At 48.4% G+C, this 20927-nt stretch overlaps 1 protein-coding gene across 1 annotated transcript; it reads left to right on the forward strand.

Moving 5' to 3' along the window:
• Positions 1-12503: 12503 nt before the first annotated feature.
• On the forward strand, positions 12504-17781 carry ETV3L (ETS variant transcription factor 3 like). The gene is given in 10 exon segments (XM_045817313.1): positions 12504-12545; positions 12612-12780; positions 12783-12873; positions 13126-13175; positions 13178-13314; positions 13699-13753; positions 13756-13803; positions 17144-17158; positions 17302-17594; positions 17596-17781. Coding segments are annotated over 10 exon segments (1086 nt in total).
• Positions 17782-20927: the final 3146 nt, after the last annotated feature.

Here is a 20927-nt window from a genome sequence, read left to right on the forward strand (position 1 = left end):
AGAGATTGCAGAAGTGGGATTTGCAGGGCAGGGCTCACCTGTGAGGCCCAGTACAAATCCCTGGAGAAGACAGGAGTGAGGAGTGGAACGATGGGGCTGAGAGCAGGAACAGCCAGAGATCTAAAGGGGCACTTTTCTTATTAGCTCCCTGAAAGGAGGACAGCTAGCACACTCAGGAGCAGGGGCAAAGCTATGAATGTCATCAAAATAGTTTCCTGAGAGACTCCCGTGTGTCAGGCACTGAGGTATGGACTGCAGATAATCCATGGGGAACACAATGAATGGGACTCTGATCTTCCCATGCAGTTTTAAAGACTCTAGGACATTATAAAGCAGCTATACCTTCCACAGACTCCTGACCCCTACCTCATCAATGCCCATCACCCAGAGGCACCAGACCCCTCTCACTCTTCCCTTTAAAGAGAAAGCCCACCAAGCACAGAGAGGGAAGGATTCAAAGCAGGGCATCCACACACACTGTACCATGGGATAGAGTGCACAGCAGGGGGTGTGCAGGAGGGTTGGAGCCCCCACAGAGGGGCTACCTGCCAGCCAGCAGCATCAGTCTCTGCCAGTGTCCCCCTACAGAGCCCAACAGGACTCTTCATCAGAGTTTATCTAAACAGAGGACAACCCACCCTCTTTGCCTCCTATCTCAGTTTCTGGAGTGGCACCTTTGTGCCCTGAGGAGGTTCTTCCTTTAGGCAGCATTCCTCCTGCTGCTCCTGCAGCCATTTTCCTGCTAGTCCATCTTCTATTCAAATGCCTCAATCTTTCCAGCTTCTCCTCTAACTCTCCCCACTCCACCTTTCTCCCATCCTTCCTTCCCAGTACAACTGCCCTGCTATTCACTTTGGCCTCCTTGTGTCCAGGCCTGGAAGAAGTGGAAACAACTATCCTGGTTTGCCTGGGGCTATCCTAGTTTCAGTACTGACAGTCTCATGCTGGGAAATTGCTCAGTCCCAGGAACAGTGGGCACCCTCCCTGGAGGGTAGTACGCTGCCTGAGGTCCAATGTAAGGGGCCAGACTGGGTGCACAAGTACTAAGAGGCCAGCAGCACTTTCCCACATGTATGGGAGACAAAGACAAGCACAACCCCCATCCCCAACCCCGTATTCAGATACATGTACACAGAGACACCTACAGTCTCCAAAACACAGCACAGCTTGCATACCCATCAGCAGACACTCACAGTAACCCAGATACACACACTCAGACTCACACACAGGCAAGTCAGGGTCACAGACCCACATTCCCAGAACTAGATATGTGTGGACACAGATAGGCACACACACTACACCAACCACACATGCTGGAAACACCAACACCTACACACAGTGTCACAGAGGCAGACTCCGTAGAGAGACAGACACTCATTTCAAGAATCCTCAGACACACGCAGATGCTAATGGAGAGAGACAGACAGACACACATTGTGACACCCACACAGATCCAAATACACAAAGGCCTTCACCTGCACCCATGGGGTAAGCTGATCGACAAATCCAGAGCTTTTCCCTGTTCTGCCTTGGAAACAGCCACAGGATTTGAGAGGTGAGCCCAGCTTCCCCTCACCTGAGAGGAGACAGTGGCCCAGGTGTAAGGCTTCAGGCCACAGGCAGGGGACCCAGGGCTTGAGCCTCACAGAGCCAGATAGCACATGCACCAACCTTGCTGAAGACTCCTCCCAAGCTTGGGGCCCCTACCCCATCCCGGTATCAAGGCTAGGGACATTTCTCAGAGCAGCTTTTCTGGAGAGGAGGTCAGTAGTGGGAAGCCATGGCTCCCTGTCTTGGGTTGGCTGGTGAGGATGGAGAAGTGTGAGTAAAATGGGTTTATTTACTGGGAGTCTGTTGCCTCTATTGGTATCGATCCCTGCATGTCACCTTCCATTGACACTAATGGAACATGAAGAGTCTCCACAGACACCACAGCCAACAGCTACACACACACACAGAGTCACTCCTCCCCAGCCCTCAGATCCACACGCTGCCTCCTGACGCTGCCTCCCGTGCCTCCTGCTCACCACCTCCTCTACCTCTAGCCTCTTCGCTACCCTCTGCCTCATCTACTCCTTCTCCTAGTCATCTCCTCCCCCTCTTTTTGTCTTCTTAAGGCTGATTTCCTCCTCCTTCCAAAAGCATAACTGGCTCTTCCTCCCCCCCCACCACCCCTTTCTGGCCACCTGAGACTTTATCCCAGTCACCACCACTTCCCTCTGTCCTTCTGTGCACTGGGCCCCTTCCTGTCTTGGGGAGCAGCTGGGGGATTTGATGTAATGAGCCAGTGGGAATGACCCCTCATTTGCCAGCAGGTGGCAAGGACTGTTTATAATGGGTTATTCTCCTGTCATAATTGGAGCAGCCAGACAGACCTTCCTGGAACGAGCCAAGTCCCCTGCTCTTTCAATCCCAGACCAGTCCTGGCAGAAGACCAAGGAGGGCAAGGAAAAGGAGACTTTTTGTTCTTCTTCCCCATTCCTCATCAAAGAGATAGCACCACCTCCCCATCTCCACCCTACCTCGCAACCCCCTGATCCTGTGCAGCCTCCTGAAAAGCCCTCCCCAGGCTCCAACCCTATCCCTGGGTCTTTGGTCCCACCCATTTTATCGTCAGATTGTTACAAAAGCACAAGGTCTGGGAGGACCCATTCAGTGTGGTTAGGTCTTGATACAAAGTACGTCAGACAATGTCAATAGGCTTGCAATTTTGCAGATAGTGCTGGTTACTCAAGTATGGAAAAAGTTGCTAACTAGGACAGGAAAATTCTACTTGAGGCTCAGATAGAGCACCCCTTGCTTTGTTGCTGTGAAGACACTCAACATGCCTGAGTCTGTGCCATGAAGCCCCGAAGGCTGGCAGGAGGCTGAGAGGGGCTCCTCCTAGGCCCCCTTTATCCTTCCTTCAGCCCTGGCAGGCATCTCTCCATGTGGGCTCTGGGAGGCACCCAGAGCCAGCTCCTAGCCCCAAAAGAGGAAGGGCTGCCTCCTGTTTCCAGTCAGGGAGACAGGGATGGGATTTCCACCCCAGTTCACTTGGCCTCTGTTATTGTATCACTTTGTCAAAAGAATTTAGGGGGATGATCAGTCCAGGTAGTTACTGGATATGAAGTCCAGGGGTTGAAGGCACTTGAAAGTTGTTGAGGCTGCATGTTGCAAGTTAGGATATTTGGATTGGCTGGAGTGTGGGGAGCTGGTTGAGGTACCTTTTGTTTTATTCACTCAGCAGTCATTGTAAAACAACCCCCACATCCAGGCATTGTGCCAAACACTGGGATGCAAATAGAAATGCTCATAAGAGCAAAGAAAAGGTCTGGTTTTGGTCAGAGGACTTCTCCTCTCCAAAAGTCACTAGGCCGTTTGCCTATGTATTGGGGAAGAAATAGGAGACACAGCCGGCCACCCCAGACACCAATGTCTGTGCCAGTATCAACACCTGGCTTCCTAACCCCCGTACCCAGCCTCCTCTGCAATGTGATTTGGACAGAGAAGGCAGCTCAGGGTCTGATTTGATTGAGTTTACAGGAATATGAAAGGAAGTGGGTAGGGACAGTGTGTGGAACAGCAGAAGAGAAAAGGTGAAAACTGCGATTATCTCAGCAGCTGCTCCAGTTCTCACAAGGACTTGAGGGACTTTCCTAGGAGCTAGGATGGTGGCAAGAATTGGGAAAGCAAAAGAGCCATAAACCTCCTTCTGCAGACCTCCCAGAGGTCACCCTGACAGGATAGCTATGGAGGCAGGAGGTGGTCTGAGGTCCCTGTGGAGTCCAGTTCCAAGGTCTAGGTCCCAGTTCTCCCACTTCAGATTCAGCTCTGACACCTTCATGAGGACGAAAGGGAGCAGTCCTTCCTCCCCGAGCCCTCCATGGCCTTGGCATCTTCTTGCTCCTAACTCAAATGGTCCTGAATTGTTAAATGGAGGAAATGGGATGAGGAGAAGGTGAGCAAGGGGTAGGATGAGCTCTCCAGGTGAGGAAATCCAGTGACGCTGAAAAACAATACCCGATACCACATCTTGGCACTGACTTCAGTCTTCCACATTGCAGCTCTCCATCATCAGTCCGCACCAAGTTTGCCTCATTCCTACTAATATTCAGCTCCCTGGGACAGTGTTCAGGGTCTTCCCTCCCTTTGTGAGCCTCTGCCCTCAGCAGCTTGAAGCCCTGTCCATCCTCCTGCCTAGCCCCAACCAGGACCTTCTCTTCATGGTCCACAGCTCCTGTCTCTTCCATCACTCAGCCTCTCTTTCCCACTTTTATTATGTTAGCTTCCATTGGTTTAACCAGAAAACAACCCCCAGAATTTAATTCCATGGCCCTCCATTCCCATCTTGATCAGCTCAGGGCTGAAAGGGGTTGTGTAATGACGGGGGAAGAAGGGAGCAACCTTGGCCTCTCAGAGTCAGGGAGAGGGAAAAAATAAAGATCATATTGATTCCCAAGTGACAGCCATCAGTCTTCTCCTCCCCACTAGGGGTCAGGGAGACTGGACACAGGCCCACTCACTCAGCACCAGAGTTGCTTGGTTCCCAGGACTGTAAAGACAGAAGCTCTAGTCTCTGACATCCACCCTCCTCTAGTTTCTGCTGAGAAGTCTCTCCTGAGGTTAGTTACCTAAACTCTTCATCCCCATCCCAATGTATTTTGGAATCCTACCCCTTGTTCCTATTATGTCCTTAACAAGGTATCTGATGGCCATGCAGTTACTTCTCTTGTCTGGCTTATACCTCATTTGGAAGTTCTTCTTGCTGTCTAACTTTGACTCATATTAATAAAGAAAAGAAAAAATCATTTTCTAGAACTCTAAAAGCAAAGGGACATGAGTCCTTAAAAATCCTTAAAAGAAGGTGATTGGGTAAACTATGCCTATTAAATACTTGAGACTAAGAGAAAAAGTTACAAACTGTAAACATTTGGCAGCAGTATGTGAGCACAGGTGAGACCTGGGACTCAGGAAAAAATTGGGAGTGAGGTGGTATTAAGAGTCAGAGGTTGTAAAGGGAGGCCTTTTCCAGGCCAGATTTTTTTCATCTCCACAAAAAGTTCCTTGAGAGCCCTGGCTGGTGTGGCTCAGTGGATTGAGTGAGCATGGGGTTGCCAGTTCAGTGACTGGATTGAGTGACCAAGGGGTTGCCAGTTCAGTTCCCAGTCAGGACACATGCCTGGGTTGTGGGCCAGGTCCCCGGTGGGGGCCACACGAGAGGCAACCACACATTGCTGTTTCTCTCCCTTTCTCCCTCCCTTCCCCTCTCTCTAAAAATAAATAAATACAAATCGTTTTAAAAAAGAAACCTCCTTGAGAGAAAAGCTGGCTTACAGTGGGAAGGATGGACCGCTGGAAGGCTTCCTGGCAGTCCAACGTGTGTCTCTTTTCCCAGAACTGAAGAAGGGGCAGCCCTCTCACCAGTCTCTCTGTTGGTTGATGTTTCAGAAGCTGTCTGCCCCCAGAGGTGTGTGCTGGATGCAAAGGATCCTGGAAGAGAGTCCCTCTCACCCCACCTCCACAGAGGTGGGGAGGGCACATGGCTGTGGTGCCACTTGCCCCCAAAAGGGTTAATTCTATTGTCTGAAAATCACATCAGCTACCCTGGGAGCTTGGATATCCAGCTCTCATTTTAAGTAACCTAACTTCGCATGTAATGATCAAGGGGTTGCTTGGCGAGGCATGAGCCCGAAGGAGACACTGGACAAAACACGGACCAGACAGACTACTGCACTGAGGTAAAGGACTCTGGTGGCAGGTCCGAGGCTGGGGCTGGTCGGATGGACTGCCCTTCTCCTCCTCAACTCCCACCCCAGCTGTGGAGCCTGTAGTGGGGCAATTGGGAAGGGGAGAAGTAAGGAGACACAATCACTGGATGAACATGAACACCCAAGGGCCACACTGAAGCCACCAGAGCCAGTCGTTGGGCAGTCAAGGCAGAGAGAGGTGGGAACCTCATAAAGACTGAAAGTCCAGCATATCAGCATCTTCTTCTCCCCAGAGGAGGCACAGGTGGGGTCATATGTTTGCTCACTGGAACAGATTCCTGGAATTAATGGGGTTGAGCAGGGCCCTGCGGGCCCTGGGGGTCCTGTTGTGTACACACAGGGAGCACTGTATCTCAGTGAACTCACTGGAGCCATCCCTGTGGCTGAGGTTAAAAGGCAGTGGGTGAGAACTAGCACTGAGGATGTGGGCATTACAGCCTGGGGGTGGGAAGAAAATGGGGATAGGCAGAGGGATCCCAGGTAGGGGAGAGTTAAGGTCGTGCTCTCACCTGAGCCAGGCTGACATGAACCGAATTGAAACCTCCGATGGAATAAGAGGGTTCTTCCCCATCCTTCTCTTCCTTTCTCAGACTCCTGGCATCCTTTTCAAGGAACTAGAACCAAGAAGCCTGGAATCTGAGATCTTAGTGCCCTTTATCAGGAGAGCCCTATGACCACAGGACAGATGTAGGCTATGTGAAGCTGGAGAGCCATTGAGGTGATGCTGTTATGGCAGAGAAGTCCCACTCCTTTCTTCAATCCCTTCCCAGTTGGTAAGAGAATGGGCTGAGGAAAAGTGTGTTGCCTCCGCCACTCCACCTTCAAGCCCCTTCCTGGCCCTGCTCAAGGATAGTAGGGCCCAGTAGAAAGAGGGACCAGGACACATGAATGGAGCCTCGGGTTGAACTTGGCTCTTAGTGGAAGTTGAATTTAGGGTTGTATTAAGATTGAGGTTGAGGTGGAGCCTGGATGAGGTGAAGCGGATGCAGGGTTGAGGATTGGGATTGAGGCACCAGAGGCTCCCAGCTAGTGAGAACGCCCCAGAGGCCTGCTGCATTCAGGGTCCCCAGTTACTCACCCCATGCTGGCTTGCTCACTCACCCCAGCCTAGCATCTGGCTAGGAGCTCTCACTTCCTCTGGCTGGCCTGGCTCCTCAGCCACCTCAGCGCCTGCTGGAGGGGATTTCTTGTCTCTGGGTTGGAGGGACAAAGGGAAGGATAGGGGTTATCCAGACAGGGGGATCCCCTGAGACACAGCTGATGGGAATGAGATGAACGGAACCAACTGAGGTTGCCACTGGGGGAGGGGCAAGGAGTGCTGGAGCAGTTTGGGAAGGAAAGAGTAGGGAGCAATGAGGTGGGCTGTGTGAGCCAAGGCTAGGAAGTTGGGAGGCCTGGGTTCAGTCTCCAACTCTGAAGCACTGGAAATGGGGTGGAGGGAGAAAAAGACAGAAAGAGAGGCAAGGAAACAAAGTAACAATGACAGTGACAGAGATAGCAAAACAGGGAGAGCCAGTGACAACATGATTTGTAGACATAAGAAGTAAACACAGAAATGGAGAGATCAATGGAAACCAAGACAGAAAATGATGGACAAGGGAGAAAAGAAAGCAAATGGTGGTGGGAAATCAGACAAGAGAAGGTTAGTGGATGGAAGTGGAAAAAAAGGAAGAAGAGATAAACTGTGAGAAGAGAGGAGAGAAACAGTAATGAAAGAGGAAATGAGTTGAAGATTGAAAGGTCAAACGAAGTGAAACAGAGCCCTGGAGGGGCCAAAGAAAGGGGTTGGCTGTGGGGCTGGAAGTGGTCTCTGCACTTCACATGTCCCTAACCTCTGGATCCCTGAGGTGGTGGGTACTTTCCCCATGACTTTCAGCTGCCCTTCAAGACAGGTCTGGGGGTGGGCCTTGGGGTGTCTGGGTTTGGATTTCTATTTTACAAGTTACACAAACCTTTTAAACCCCACGGCCCCTAGGAACCACAAAGACTATCATTAGAGGCATCTGCACTGAACAGGGGCAAGGGGGAGGGGTGGGCAGAGATCTAAGACCCAACTTTGGGGATGGGCTACAAGAGCAGAGTGAGAGGGAGCCTGGGAGGGGGCTCAGAGCTGGGAGGAGGAAGAAAAGGGGCAGAAGTGCAACTGGACCCTCTGGGGGAGCAGCAGAGAGGCCAGGACCTCTCCCAGGTTGGGGACAATGGCTGGAAGTGGGAAGCTGTAAGAGGGACACAGGGTTCAGCTGGCCAGATTCCCAGCCACTGAGCATCAGTCAGGAATCCTTTCTGCCCTAGGCACAGGCTTTTTAGGGGGTAGCAGGGGTGGGGCTCTCTGGGTGGCAGAAGGAGGGACAAGAGGCCCTGGGTATCCCTGCCCCTCCCTCCGAATTCCCCTAGGGAAAAAAGTGATTGGCTCTGCCCCTCCCAGCCCCAGCTTGTCTTGCTCTCCTACCTAAGCAGCTTTAGCTAATAGCATTAAGGGAGGTCTCAAGACTAACCACTCTCCACCTGGGGCTGAGATCAAGGGAGAAACCAGAGGATTCCAATCAGATTCCAGATTTGGGAGAGGGTGAGAATGGCAGTTTACTTGGAGCTAAAAATAAAACCCATCTCTGAGTTAACACTGCCTTGTCCCTCTGATACCCACCCCCACTTGCATGTCTGAACTTCACCTGTGTTCACAGGCCCATTTCCACTCTATTTCTCTGTCTCATTCTTTCTGACTCTCTCTTGTCTCTATCCTCCACCTCTGTATTTAGAAACAGTCCCATGTTCCCACTGAATCAATCAAGCAGTCTTCAGAAGACTTGGTTGTGTCCAGTCAGTCAGATTATGCAGCCCTTCAGAGGGCCCCACAACAAAGTGACTTCTGATGCAAGTTTCTACTTTGCAGAGACGCAGCACTGGTCTTGAACTCTCAACTTTTTTTTTTTAACCTGGGTGTGTTCCTATCCTTCTCATCCTTTCTGTTGTCCAGTCTGCCCATCTGACTGTCTGTCCTTTGGCTTCCTGCAGCCTACACGATAATTTTTCTGGCAAAGAGCCCACTTCTTTTGCCTCCTTCCAGCCTCCTCTATCTGCTCCCAAGTTTCATTCTCAACATTTCTGCCCCGATTGACTGATTACAGCTGAGAGCCCAAAGTCAGACAGACCTGTTCCCATCTGGCTCCACCACTTGCCCAAGGATCTTATGCAAGTCTCTAAATTGTCTGAGCCTCAATTTCCTAGGCTTGCAAAACAGAGAAAATAATACTCACCTTGAAGGGTTATTATGAAACCTTGGGGAAGTAACATATAACAAAAACATGTCAAGCTCAGTGCTGGGTGCATGAAAGAGACCCAATTCATATTAACTGAACTCTTAAAAAGGTAAAATCTGGTTTTGGGCATTTCCTTTGGCTCCAAGTCCCAGCTTAAGGCTTACTCCCTATTGTTATCACCATGATCTCTTGCTTCTATTAAATAATAACCTAAAACCTACATGTGTTGTAACTTGTATTGGCCAAGGGGATTAATCATATTATTAGTAAGCAGAATGATGGTGATGACAATAATAATTGCTTGCTGCTCTAATCCTTCAAGAAACACAAAGCGCTTAAGAGTGGCCACTGATGTTTCAAGATTGGGTTATGATCCTTTTTGATGTATAGCTCTCAGGAATTGTCCTCCTAGGACTGTAGGGGCTGTGCAGGGCATGGTAGAGCTACCCCAAGCTTTGTACAATTAGCTCACAGCACAAGAGGGAGGGAGCTGGGAGTTGGGGAAGTGGGACAGAGTGGGACCACCTACCTCCATCAGCCTTGGGAGCATCACCAGGAGTGTGGGTTAAAATAAAGCACAAAGAATTAAGGTTAAACACCAACAGTAATTCTTAGGCAAGGAGGTGGAACTAAAATCTGTTCTTCTCTGAGGGTCCCCATGGTTGGGCAGCTCAAGGTCTCCAGCAGAAAAGAAAGAATTTAAGGGGAGACAGTTGACAAAGCTTTCCAGCAGTGAAGATTTCCACCTCCAGGACCAGCAAGCTCCTCAGAGACTTGGGATTACTGGAGGGACTCTCACACATGCCAGCCAGGCCAGGGAGGGCTATAGCATTCAGGCACTCAGGAAACCTAGAGGTTGACCCACTCTGGTTCTGTATCTTGAGTTTTATTCTTTTGGGCACATTGGTAGGCTATGTATGTGGCTGAATATTATAAATCTTTTAAAAATATATACAAACTTTTAAATTTTTTATTAATTGATTTTAGAGAGAAAGGAAGGGAGAGAGTGAGAGAAACATCAATTTGTTGTTCCACTTGTACATTCTTTGGTTGATTCTTTTATGTACCCTGAATGTGGATTGAACCCACAGCCTCAGTGTATTGGGACAATGCTCTAAACTGAGCTACCCAGCCAGGCCTTGAATATTATAAATCTTGATTTAAGGTCTTGCTTTCCACTTTTTCACTTAGAGTTGTATGACCTTAGAGAAGTCACTCCACCCCTTTTAGCACTATCCCATCTGATACTTTGTGTGAAGTTCAGGGCAGACCAGTTCCTCAGCACAGTGCTGGGGCACAGAGTATCTGTTTCCAGGTGGATTATTATTCACTTTTTTGCCAGACCCTAAATCTTTGCTGAGGTCTCAAACCTTCCAGACCAGGAAATATGATCAGACTGGGCAGGCACTGGGGCAGCCATAGAATTTGGTCAGCTTCCTCCAAGGAAGAGTTTTCCCTTGAAATCTCTCACTTCTACAACCCCCATTTCCCAACCCATTTTTCTAAGATGAGGTGGGAGAAGTTAGAATTCCCGAAGAATGGGGAGGAACTTCCCAAAGGACAGAGCAGGGAATAAGGGTGGGAGAAGAGTGGGGACATCTGCTTCAAGAGAGGAAAGCAAGGAGAAATGAGGATTCCAGAATGTCAGCTGGCATTTCAGAGACAGAGGGTTGTGTGGAAACCCTATTCACCCAGATTCAGAGTAGTATTGACTTAACCATGGCCCTGTCTAATTTCCAGAGATGTACTCTGCTCAGGCTAGGCTGGGGATCCCCAGAAGGACCTGCCCCATCTCCCATTCCTCTTGAGCTGTCAGTTGACCTCCCTAGAGTCAAACATTCACTGGGGAAGGGAGAGCAAAAGACCACATGACCTCTTGGTGTGGGGTTGGGGAAAGCAGGGAGGGTCTTACCATCTGCTGTGCCTGGGATTTCTTGATGTTCTAACACCCACAGCTCCTTTTTGCTATATTCTTGCTATTCAAAGTAAGGTCCATAGACCAGTAGTAGTGGTATCATCATCTAGGAGCTTGTTAGAAATGCAGAATCTCAGGTTCCACCTAGTTCTGCTGAATCAGAATCTGCACTTAAAGAGATTCTCAGGTGATTTTTATGTACATTAGAATTTGAGTAGCACACTACTACTACAAATGATTTTTTTTTTTAGTCTTGAGGCAGCACTTTAAAAAATGAGAAATAACAAAGTGCTATGGATTAGGAGAAGGGGTATGGTGGCTAAACCATATGTGTCAGTCACTTTCCCTCTCTGAGCCTGGTCTGGGGAGTGAGGCAGCTACTCTTGCCACATCCTCACACACCTTCCAGATCTTCCCACCTAATAAGTTCTAGTTGAGAACAGTGCTCACATCATACCCACGGTATCAGAGACAGTAACCCAGCACCTGTCCCCTATTTACAGATGGTCCTTACATCAGGGTAACTCCTTGGACCCACCCCCAGGATCAGGCTGCATCTTGCCATCCCCATGGCAACCTCTGCCATCCCTCCTTTTGCTTATCATCTTCTCTTCCACTAGTGACAGAGAATGCCAGTCTTTTGCACCAGCCTTAATTCCATCCAGAGGCTTTGGGACTTAAACATTTCCTCCTTTTGCCTGCATCACATTAGGGCTCATTCCACACTCTTCTCCTCACCTCACTGCCACCCTACCACCCATCCAGTTTGGGAATCAATAAGATCCCTTCTTCCTTGTCCATGTTCATCAGTTCAACAAATATTCACAGCACACCTGCAGGTACAAGGCCCTGGGCTAGGATGGGCTCTGGGGAGCCAGCAGTGAACAAGAGAGCTGGGGTTTCTGCCTCATGAAGTAGACACTCTGAGGGAGAAGACAGGTATTAAACACACAGTGATACCATTGATATATTCAGTACCATTTATTGATTGTATCAACAATTGTTTGCTGAGTACCTACAATGTGCTAGACACTCTGCTAGGCACTCAAAACTCATCAGTGGAAAAAAAAACACAAAAATCCTGTTCTTCTCAAATGTAAAATTGTTCTAAGTATATTGGCAGTTTGGGTTCTTTGCATCTGCCACCTCCTCCCACTCAAGGTTTAAAAAGAGCCATGACTAATTACATTTTGTCTTGTCTTATCTTGGGAAAAACTCCAATCCTGTTAAGCCCTGAGAAGAGATGTTCTCTCTCTAAATCCTCCAGCAGGGGCAGGATATCATGCCCTTTGCATTCCTCTCCATCTATATAAGTGACCCCATGTCTTGGATCAACTCCTGGCTGGTGAGGAGGTCCACAGAGGAGGCAGGACCCTGCCAGGGTGCTGGGGAGCTTCCTGCCCCAGACCTTGCTCCCCTGCCTCAGTCTCCCTTTTTTCCTCCATCTCTTCCCTCTTATCTTCTTCCTTGTTTGCCTCCCTCCCTCTTTCACCTTCCTCTCCCTTACCTTCTTTCCCTTCCTCCAAGTGGTGGCCATTTCTCCTCAAGGCCCAGATACAGTCCTTGCTTCCAGACTGGAACATGTACCACAGCTGCTTGGCAGAAGGCATCCCCAGAGTTGCAGCAACTCCTGGATCTCAGGTGAGCCTCTGCCAGGCCACCACCCAAGCTCCAGCAATGATGCTGGAGGCACTCAAACCCCTCTCTGCCCCAGGTTTCGCCTTCCCCAACTGGGCCTACAAAGCTGAGTTGTCCCCGGGCTCCCAGAAGATCCAGCTGTGGCACTTCATCCTGGAGCTGCTGTAGAAGGAAGAGTTCCACCATGTCATTGCCTGGCAGCAGGGAGAGTACAGGGAGTTTGTATCAAGGATCCAGGTGAGGTGGCTCACCTCTGGGGCCGCAGGAAGTGCAAGCCACAGATGAATTATGACAAGCTGAGATGGGCCCTCAGGTGAGAGGAGGCAGCCCAAGTGGCCAGACAGGGCAGAGTTCAAAGAAAAGGGCTGCTGTTTCTGGCACCCCATCTGATTCCTGCCCTTTTAAAGCTTGGGAAATGCTCTTGAGTGTGGTCAGATGCCTTGTGCTTATCCAGAAACAGCTCTGGATTAGCCTTGCGGGCCTGGGGAGGGGGACATAGCTGGGTTTTTGGCTACACTCTCTGCCCACTGGGCTAACTCTCCATTCTCACCCTTTGGATCTTCAGACATTACTACAATAAGAAGATCCTGCCCAAGATCAAAGGCAAAAGATTCACATGCAGTTCAACTTCAGCAAGCTCATCATAGTCAACTATCCTTTAAGGGAGATACAGGCAGCACCAGCCCCCAACCTGCTGCTAGGGGCCCCTGCCTTTTTTCGGCCAGCCATGGTGCCCATGAGCATGCAGAGTGAGGTAGGTATGAAGGCAGCCCCTAGCCCTTGGGGTCCATCAGTCTCCCAGCAGAACCCCAGCCTTCCTTTCTGCCTCAGGGACCCATCAGCTTCCAATGTCATACTTCCCCTGTATCATAGTCACTGAATGTCCCAGGAGCAGGATTGATACTCTAAATCTTCTAAGATACTCTAATATTCCTGTGCTAAGCATCACTCCTTTAGGAGTGGATCACAGGGAAGGAAGTAGGGGTATCAGTCCAGGATATATGGGCAGGGGTGATTTAACAACCATGGTCAGGGTATTTCATTAGTTTAAAAAATGGTTGTTAAACAGTGTGTCCTGGGGAATGCATGCCACGGAGAACCCATTCTACCCCCACACCTTCTTCCCCTCACTCCACAGCTCCTACACAACATGCTGCTCACCCACTGGGCCATGGTGGAACAGATGGCTAGACAGTGACCCCCTGAGGGCCACCAGAGCCCTCTGGGGGTAAGAAGGGGAGCAGCAGTGTCTACCATGAATGCTTGGGACTGGGGAGGGCCCAGGGGGCCTTAACCAGAGAAGGGGAGCACCCTTTGGATGAACAAATGAGTGAGGGCACATGAGATAAGCCTTGCAGGACATTTGGTCCTGGCCAAAACACCCACTCCAAAAGGCCCCTGACATTTGGTCCTGTCCCAAATGCCCACGGAGACATTCAGTCCACCCAGACCCATCTCCCTAACCCATATGCCATGACCAGCTGGGCCACTGAGGCAAGAAAGATTATTGACAATACAGCCACAACACTATTATTGGACCAATAAGACATGATAGTATTTTTTATGTATTAACCTGTAAACCAAAAGTAGAAATAAACACTCTGGATGTTGAACCCAGGGACATTTTCTAACAGTAGAGGTTTTGGACAGGACCAAATTTCAAGGACATTTGGCATGACCAAACATCTCTGTGGATGTTTTGGGCAGGACCAAATGCCTGCCAATTAAGATAAGGGATAATATAAGCCATTTATTCATTCACCAAACATTTCTTCAGCACCAGCAATTATTAGGTTTGGGGGTTCAGAGACGAAAAATGGCCCTCAAGATGCTCAGAGACTAGTGAGGGGCAGAGATGGGAATACAGCTAGTGACAGATGCTGAGATCTGGGGAAGCAAATGCTGCTACAGGAATGCAGAGAAGGTAGTTAAAGCTTCTTAGAGGAGGCTGTACCTGAGCAGGTGAAACAGGTGGAGAAAAATGCCCAGGCACAGAATGGCATTTATAAATCTAAAAGTTGTGAACAAGTGTAGCAAATTTGAAGAACTACCAGTAGCTTGCCATGATCAGAGAGTGAGTTATGTGATGGTAGTGGAGACAAGGAGGAGGGTGACCGATGAAGCTAGCAAAGTAAACAGGTGTCCAGTAGCAGATGTCCTCCAAAGCAATGCTAAGGAGGTTGGACTTTATCTTGTGAGCAGGGGGTATCTAGGAAGGAAGAGGTATGTTAAGATCTTCATTTTACTAAGATGACTTGAGTTAATTTAGATTTTGGTTTGGAGTGGGCATAGACTAATATTAGGAGTCTTTTGAAGACAATCTAGGCTGAAGAGGATGGAACCAGAGCCAAGGAAAGGACCATGGCATGGAGAAGGAAGCCAACTGAAGAAAGATCAGAAAGATAAAGTTCACTCACTCATTTCTTCTTTCAACAGATATTTAATGACCTCCTGTTTAATGTGCCAGGCATTGTCCTAGGGCTGGGAACACCAGCCTGAGTGAGCAAGACTGCTTTTATAGAGCTTGTAGGTAAGAGGGAGTTTGCAGATACTCAGTTAATATCTTAACAAATCCATATGAAATTATAACTGTGTTCACTGCTGCAGAGAAGTTCAGGGGGCATAGAGCATCTAAGAAGACTTCCTTGACAAAGTAACATTTGAGCTGAGACCCAAAATGTAAGAGGCTCCAGCTTAGTTTCGAAGGAGGGAGGAGAGCATGGCAAACAGAGAGAACATGTGTGCAAAGGTCCTAGGACAGGGAAAAGGAGCTAGGAGAAAGCAAATATGGCCACATATAATGATCTGCGGGGAGAAGGTAGAAATGTATGCAGAGGCCAGCACTTACAGGGCTGTAAACTAAGAAGTGACAAAGTCAGATTTTCTATATAAAAGATCACAAAGACATGGGCTCTTAATGCAGAGGCCAATGACCCACCCCTTTATTCCTTGGCAGTTTCTTGGAATAAGAATTCTTGGCCTTAGTCCCACCCCTAGTGTAGCTGGGGACCCAGAAGTCCCCGCTCTCAGAGAACACAGGGGCCTGGTTCTGGGTCCCTGTGAATGCAGCTGAGGGTGTGGGTGTGGGCAGCCCAGGGCCTGCTGGAACTCATCTGGCAGCCTGGAGCCAAATAGCACCTGAACAGTACTGCCTGTTCTTCCCGCCCCCATCCACCCCTTCCCAGCTCTGGGAATGCCTTGAGCACAGAGCTCCTCTCTTTGGGAAACTATGAGGGGAGAAAAAGTGTTCCCTGGCTTGGAGTGGGTTATTTTGTACCTCCCTACTCTCTGCAGGTACACACACAAACCTGCCTGTGCTTGGGCCCTGAGGGAAGGTGTAGGTCACCAGAAGACTAGTAGCAGCCACATGCCTCACTTCTGGATGGTGATTCAGAAAGCTGTGCCAGCCCCTCCCCTCCACCTTCCCTCAGAGTACATGGTGCCAAGAGAGGAATCTGGTTCTGGGCAGAACAGTGTCCAAGACTATTGAGCCAGAGACAAAAGCTGCAAGATTGGTGCTAGGAAGGGGCGGGAAAGAAGCAGGACTATCTCCTCCACATGCCTACTCACCTGTGGATCTCCTAGGGAGACACAGCCCTGACCTCAGGGGTCAGGGGACACAACCTTCTTGGTGAAAAACAGCAGTCTCCACCTCATGTAAGGACCTACAGAAAAAGACAGTGGCCTAGAAGGGGGTCCTCTGGCTGAGGTCTCCACACTTTTCCTCACAAAGGATCATTTTTACTATTTTCCCCTTACATAGATCCAACTTCAGAAATATTGTTTCTCTTAAATAAATCGGTTACATTTTTATAACTAATTTGTTTTTCCAGTTTTTATCAACAATAGCCCCATCAATGGGATCACATGGAGGTGATACTTGCTCTTCTAGTTAAATGATGTAGCCTGATAAGAAAAATGTGAAACTAGTGTTAGGTTTTTGAAATATAGAAAGTGACATGAAGTTCTATATAGCCATACCTAGACACCCCAAGCTGGGAGCCCCTATGTATAATCCTAGAAAAAGAAGGCAGATTTGGAAGGAATGGAAGGAGGGAAGGCTTCTTGGAGGAGAATAGTTCTGGGCCAGAGCCAGCCAAAGAAGAGGAGGACCGGGGCTCATTCCATGTGCACCCGGTCCCTGGCTCCCTGGGCCCCTTCTTATTGATGATGCCACTTGTTCTTAGCTAGCAAAGGGATTTTTATGGATGAAGAAACAGGCCTGAGAATTTCAACAACATGTCTAGGGCCATGCAACCAGTCCTTTGCCCAGCTAGAACTGGAGCCCTCTGCTACAGGGAGAGTAAAGAATGGATTCACTGGGTTATGGAAAAGAATATCTTCAATCATTCAATCAACACATTTTTACTGAGCCCTTAATATGTGCCGGGTTGGGCGGGATCCAGAGGAAAGTAAAACAGAATGTTCCTGTCCCCACAGAGCTGTAATCACACAAATGAGTACCTGATGCTAATCAAGCAAAGGGCCCTGGAGGAGGGGCACTGGGGGTCCTAAGGAACAACCAGGATCCTTGCCCAGGCTGGGGTGATCTCAGCCTCCTGGAAGTGATCACTTCCTCCAAGGAAGTGAAATTTACAGTGAGACATGAAGCAAAGAAAAAAAAGAGGGCATGTGGGAGGAGAGAAAGTTTTAAGCAACAGAAAAAAGAAAAGTGAAAAGGGGGAAGATAAGTCGGTGGGGAGGGACACTCTCTTGACCCTCTTTCTCTCCCTTTCTCTAGGACTTGGCTCTGCCTCCGCCCCCTGCCTGCTCTACCCTTGCTGCCACTTGGGGAGCTTCCCAGAAGAGCTGCCCAGTTTTGCCTCCTTCACCCCTCCCCTTCTACCCTCTCTCCCCTCTGACTAGACCCGCCTCTCAGGTCCCTTCTTGCCCCCTCTCCTCCCGGAGCAGCAGTTTCCAGGGTCCTCCAAGCCAGACACTCTGCTTCCTGGGCCGATGTGCCCCTCAGCAGCCTGGAATTTTTCAGGGCTTCCCCTGTTGGCTGAGCTGGGACAGGGAGCTGGTGAGAGGCTCAAGTCTCTTGTCTCTTAGGCAGGAAGTGTTGGAGATAAAGCTGCACCCCTCAATGAGGGCAAAGCGATGCCTGGATCCCTGGGAGGGCTTCTCCTCAGAGATACGTGGACCCAAAATTGGGGAGAAAAGTCCTATGTCCCCTAATTTGGAGAATTTTGAAGCAGTGTGGACCTTGGATCCTCCTTAACTGGGGAGGAATATGTGAAGTGGGGGACCTCCAAACTCCATTTCTCCTCTCACCCACCTCCCTCCTGGCTCTGCACCTTCCTGTAGGTGGAAATTGGTTTACATTGCAGGAGGATTTGAATGAATGGAGTTGGACCCAAGAGGATGGGGGCATTGCCATGAAGGAGCGAGCATACGTGGGTATGGGAAAAACTGAGGAAGGGTGCCTCCTCCCCATCCACTAAACTGCTAATCAGTTTAAGGAGAAATTCTTTTTCTTTTCTTTTTTATTGATTTGAAAGAGAGAGAAACATCATTTTATTGTTCCACACACCTATGCATTCATTGTTTTTTTTCCCCCATATGTGCCCTGACCAGGGATCAAACCTGCAAACTTGGTGTGCTGAGATGACACTCTAACCAACTGAGCTAGCCCACCACAGCTCTTTTTTTTATTTTATTGATTATGCTATTATAGTTGTCCCACTTTTTTCCTCCCCTTTATCTCCCTCTGCCCAGTACCCCATTCCCTCCAGCATTTCCTCCACTATGTAGTTCATGTCCATGGGTCATACATATAAGTTCTCTGGCTTCTACATTTCCTATACTATTCTTAACCTTCCTCTGTCTATTTTTTTAAAGGTTTATTTATTTATTTTTACAGAGAGGGGAAGGGAAGGAGAAAGAGAGACAGAAACATCAATGTGTGGTTGCCATTAGCAGGCCCCCTACGGGAGACCTGGCCTGCAACCCAGGCATGTGCCCTGAATGGGAATCAAACCAGTGACCCTTTGGTTCACAGGCCGGCACTCAATCCATTGAACCACACCAGCCAGGGCCCCTTATCTATTTTATACCTACCAATCATGCTTCTTATTCCCTGTACCTTTTCCCCCATTCTCCCCCTTACCTTTCCTCGCTGATAATCCTCCATGTGATCTCCATTTCTGTGTTTCTGTTCCTGTTTCAGTTGTTTGCTTAGTTTGTTTTTGTTTTGTTTTTTAGGTTCAGTTGTTGATAGTTGTGATTTTCTTGTAATTTTGCTGTTCATATTTTTAATCTTCTTCTTCTACTTAAATAAGTCCACTTAACATTTCATATAATAAGGGCTTGGTGATGATGAACTCCTTTAACTTGACCTTATCTGGGAAGCACTTGATCTGCCCTTCCACTCTAAATGAAAGCTTTGCTGGATAGAGCAATCTTGGATGTAGGTCCTTGCTCTTCATGACTTTGAATACTTGTTGCCAGCCTTTTCTTGTCTGTAAGATTTCTTTTGAGAAACCAGCTGATAGTTTTATAGGAACTCCTTTGTAGGTAACTCTCTTCTTTTCTCTTGCTGCTTTTAAGATTCTCTCTTTATCTTTAATCTTTGGCATTTTAATCATGATGTCTCTTGGTGTGTTCCTCCTTGGGTCCAACTTGTTTGGGACTTGCATGTCTGTTTCCTTCTCCAGACTGGGGAAGTTTTCCTTCATTATTTTTTCAAACTGTTTTCAGTTTCTTGCTCTTCCTCTTCTCCTTCTGGTACACCTGTCATTCAGATGTTGGAAAGTTTAAAGTTGGCCCAGAGGTTCCTAAGCCTCTCCTCCATTTTTCGAATTTGTATTTCTTCATTCTGTTCTGGTTCAATGTTTATTTCTTCCTTCTGCTCCAAATGATTGATTTGAGTCCCAGTTTTCTTCCCTTCATTGTTAGTTTCCTGTGTATTTTTCTTTCTTTCACTTTGTATAGCCTGTACTTCTTCCTTTATTTTGAGACTATACCCAATCATTTCTGTGAGCATTCCGATTACCACTGTTTTATATCTGGTAATACAAAACACTGTGCACCTGATAGGTTGGCTATCTCCTTGTCACTTAGTTCTTTTTCTGGAGTTTTGATCTGTTTTTTCATTTGGGTCATATTTCTTTGTCTTAGCTCCTGTTTCATTGTAAGGGGCAGAGTCTTAGGTATCCACCAGGGCAGGGCAACCCATGTTACTGTGTCATGGCTCTGTATGTGGTGGAGGGGTCAGAGAGGGAACAATGTTGCTTGCTCCCAGCTTTCAGTCACTTCCCTCACTTCCCACAAGCACATGATGCTCTTCCAGTTGCTGCCCTGGTGCTGATTTCCTGAGTGGGTGGGTTTGTATATGTTCTAGAACCCTGTGGACCCCTCCAATGGACTCTCCTTAGAAATGGTAGTTTCTTCTACCACTGCAACCACCACAGATTTTTCACAGCCACAGGTTTTGAGGCTTTATTGCCCAGTGCTGGAACCCTGGGTTACGTGGTCTGTCTCACTCCCCAGTTGTTCCTCCCAGTTTTTATCTGCATGCAAATGTGGGGTCTCCTTGTCTGCCAGCTGCCACCTCACTGCACATCCTCTCTGCCCTGGTTCCCCATCTCTTCCTATCTACCAGTCTGGATGAATATTTCTTCTTTAACTCCTTGGTTGTTAGACTTCGATATGGTTCGATTTTCTGGTAGTTCTGGTTCTTTTTTGTCTTTAAATTGGTTGTTATCCTTCTTTTGGTTGTGCGAGGAGGCAAAATGTATCTACCTATGCCTTCATCTTGGTCAAAAGCCCCACTTTTCTATTTTATTTTTTAAAAATCCTCACTCAAGGATATGTTTTTTTTGTTGTTGGTGGTGGTTTTTTTAGAGAAAGAGGGTGAGAGAGAGAGAGAGATCACTGTGAGAGAGAAACTTCAATCTGTTGTCTCCCATACACACATTGACCAGGGATCAAACCTGCAACCTAAGTGTGTTCCCTGACCAGGGGTGGAATCTGCAACCTTTTGGTGCACATGCTGATGCTCCAACCAATAAAGCCACCCAGCCATGTCAAGGAACATTCTTAATCTCAACTTTTTTTAAGGGACATGAGAGTAGGGTTTCATCATTTGAAGTACCCCACACCTGCCCACATGAGGAAGAAATCACAGGTCTCATTTGGGAAGGGATCAGGAGTTGATTTGTTCCCTGAATCTCAGGGCAACCCCCTCCTTCTGTGAGGCCCATGTTCCTTACCCAGTCTCCCTCTTGCCCCTCCATGCACTTCTTTCCCATCCTTCTGATTTCTGTGACCCTGAGATGTGCATGCAGGTATGTCCTTCGATCTCCATTTCCCAAGACCCAATCAAGTGGAGCCAACAGGGACTCTGTAATACTCTACTGCAGACCA

Source organism: Phyllostomus hastatus, unplaced genomic scaffold (assembly GCF_019186645.2).
Source record: "Phyllostomus hastatus isolate PE091 unplaced genomic scaffold, TTU_PhHast_1.1 phas_scaffold_216, whole genome shotgun sequence".
In the NCBI taxonomy this organism is placed as follows: Eukaryota; Metazoa; Chordata; class Mammalia; order Chiroptera; family Phyllostomidae; genus Phyllostomus; species Phyllostomus hastatus.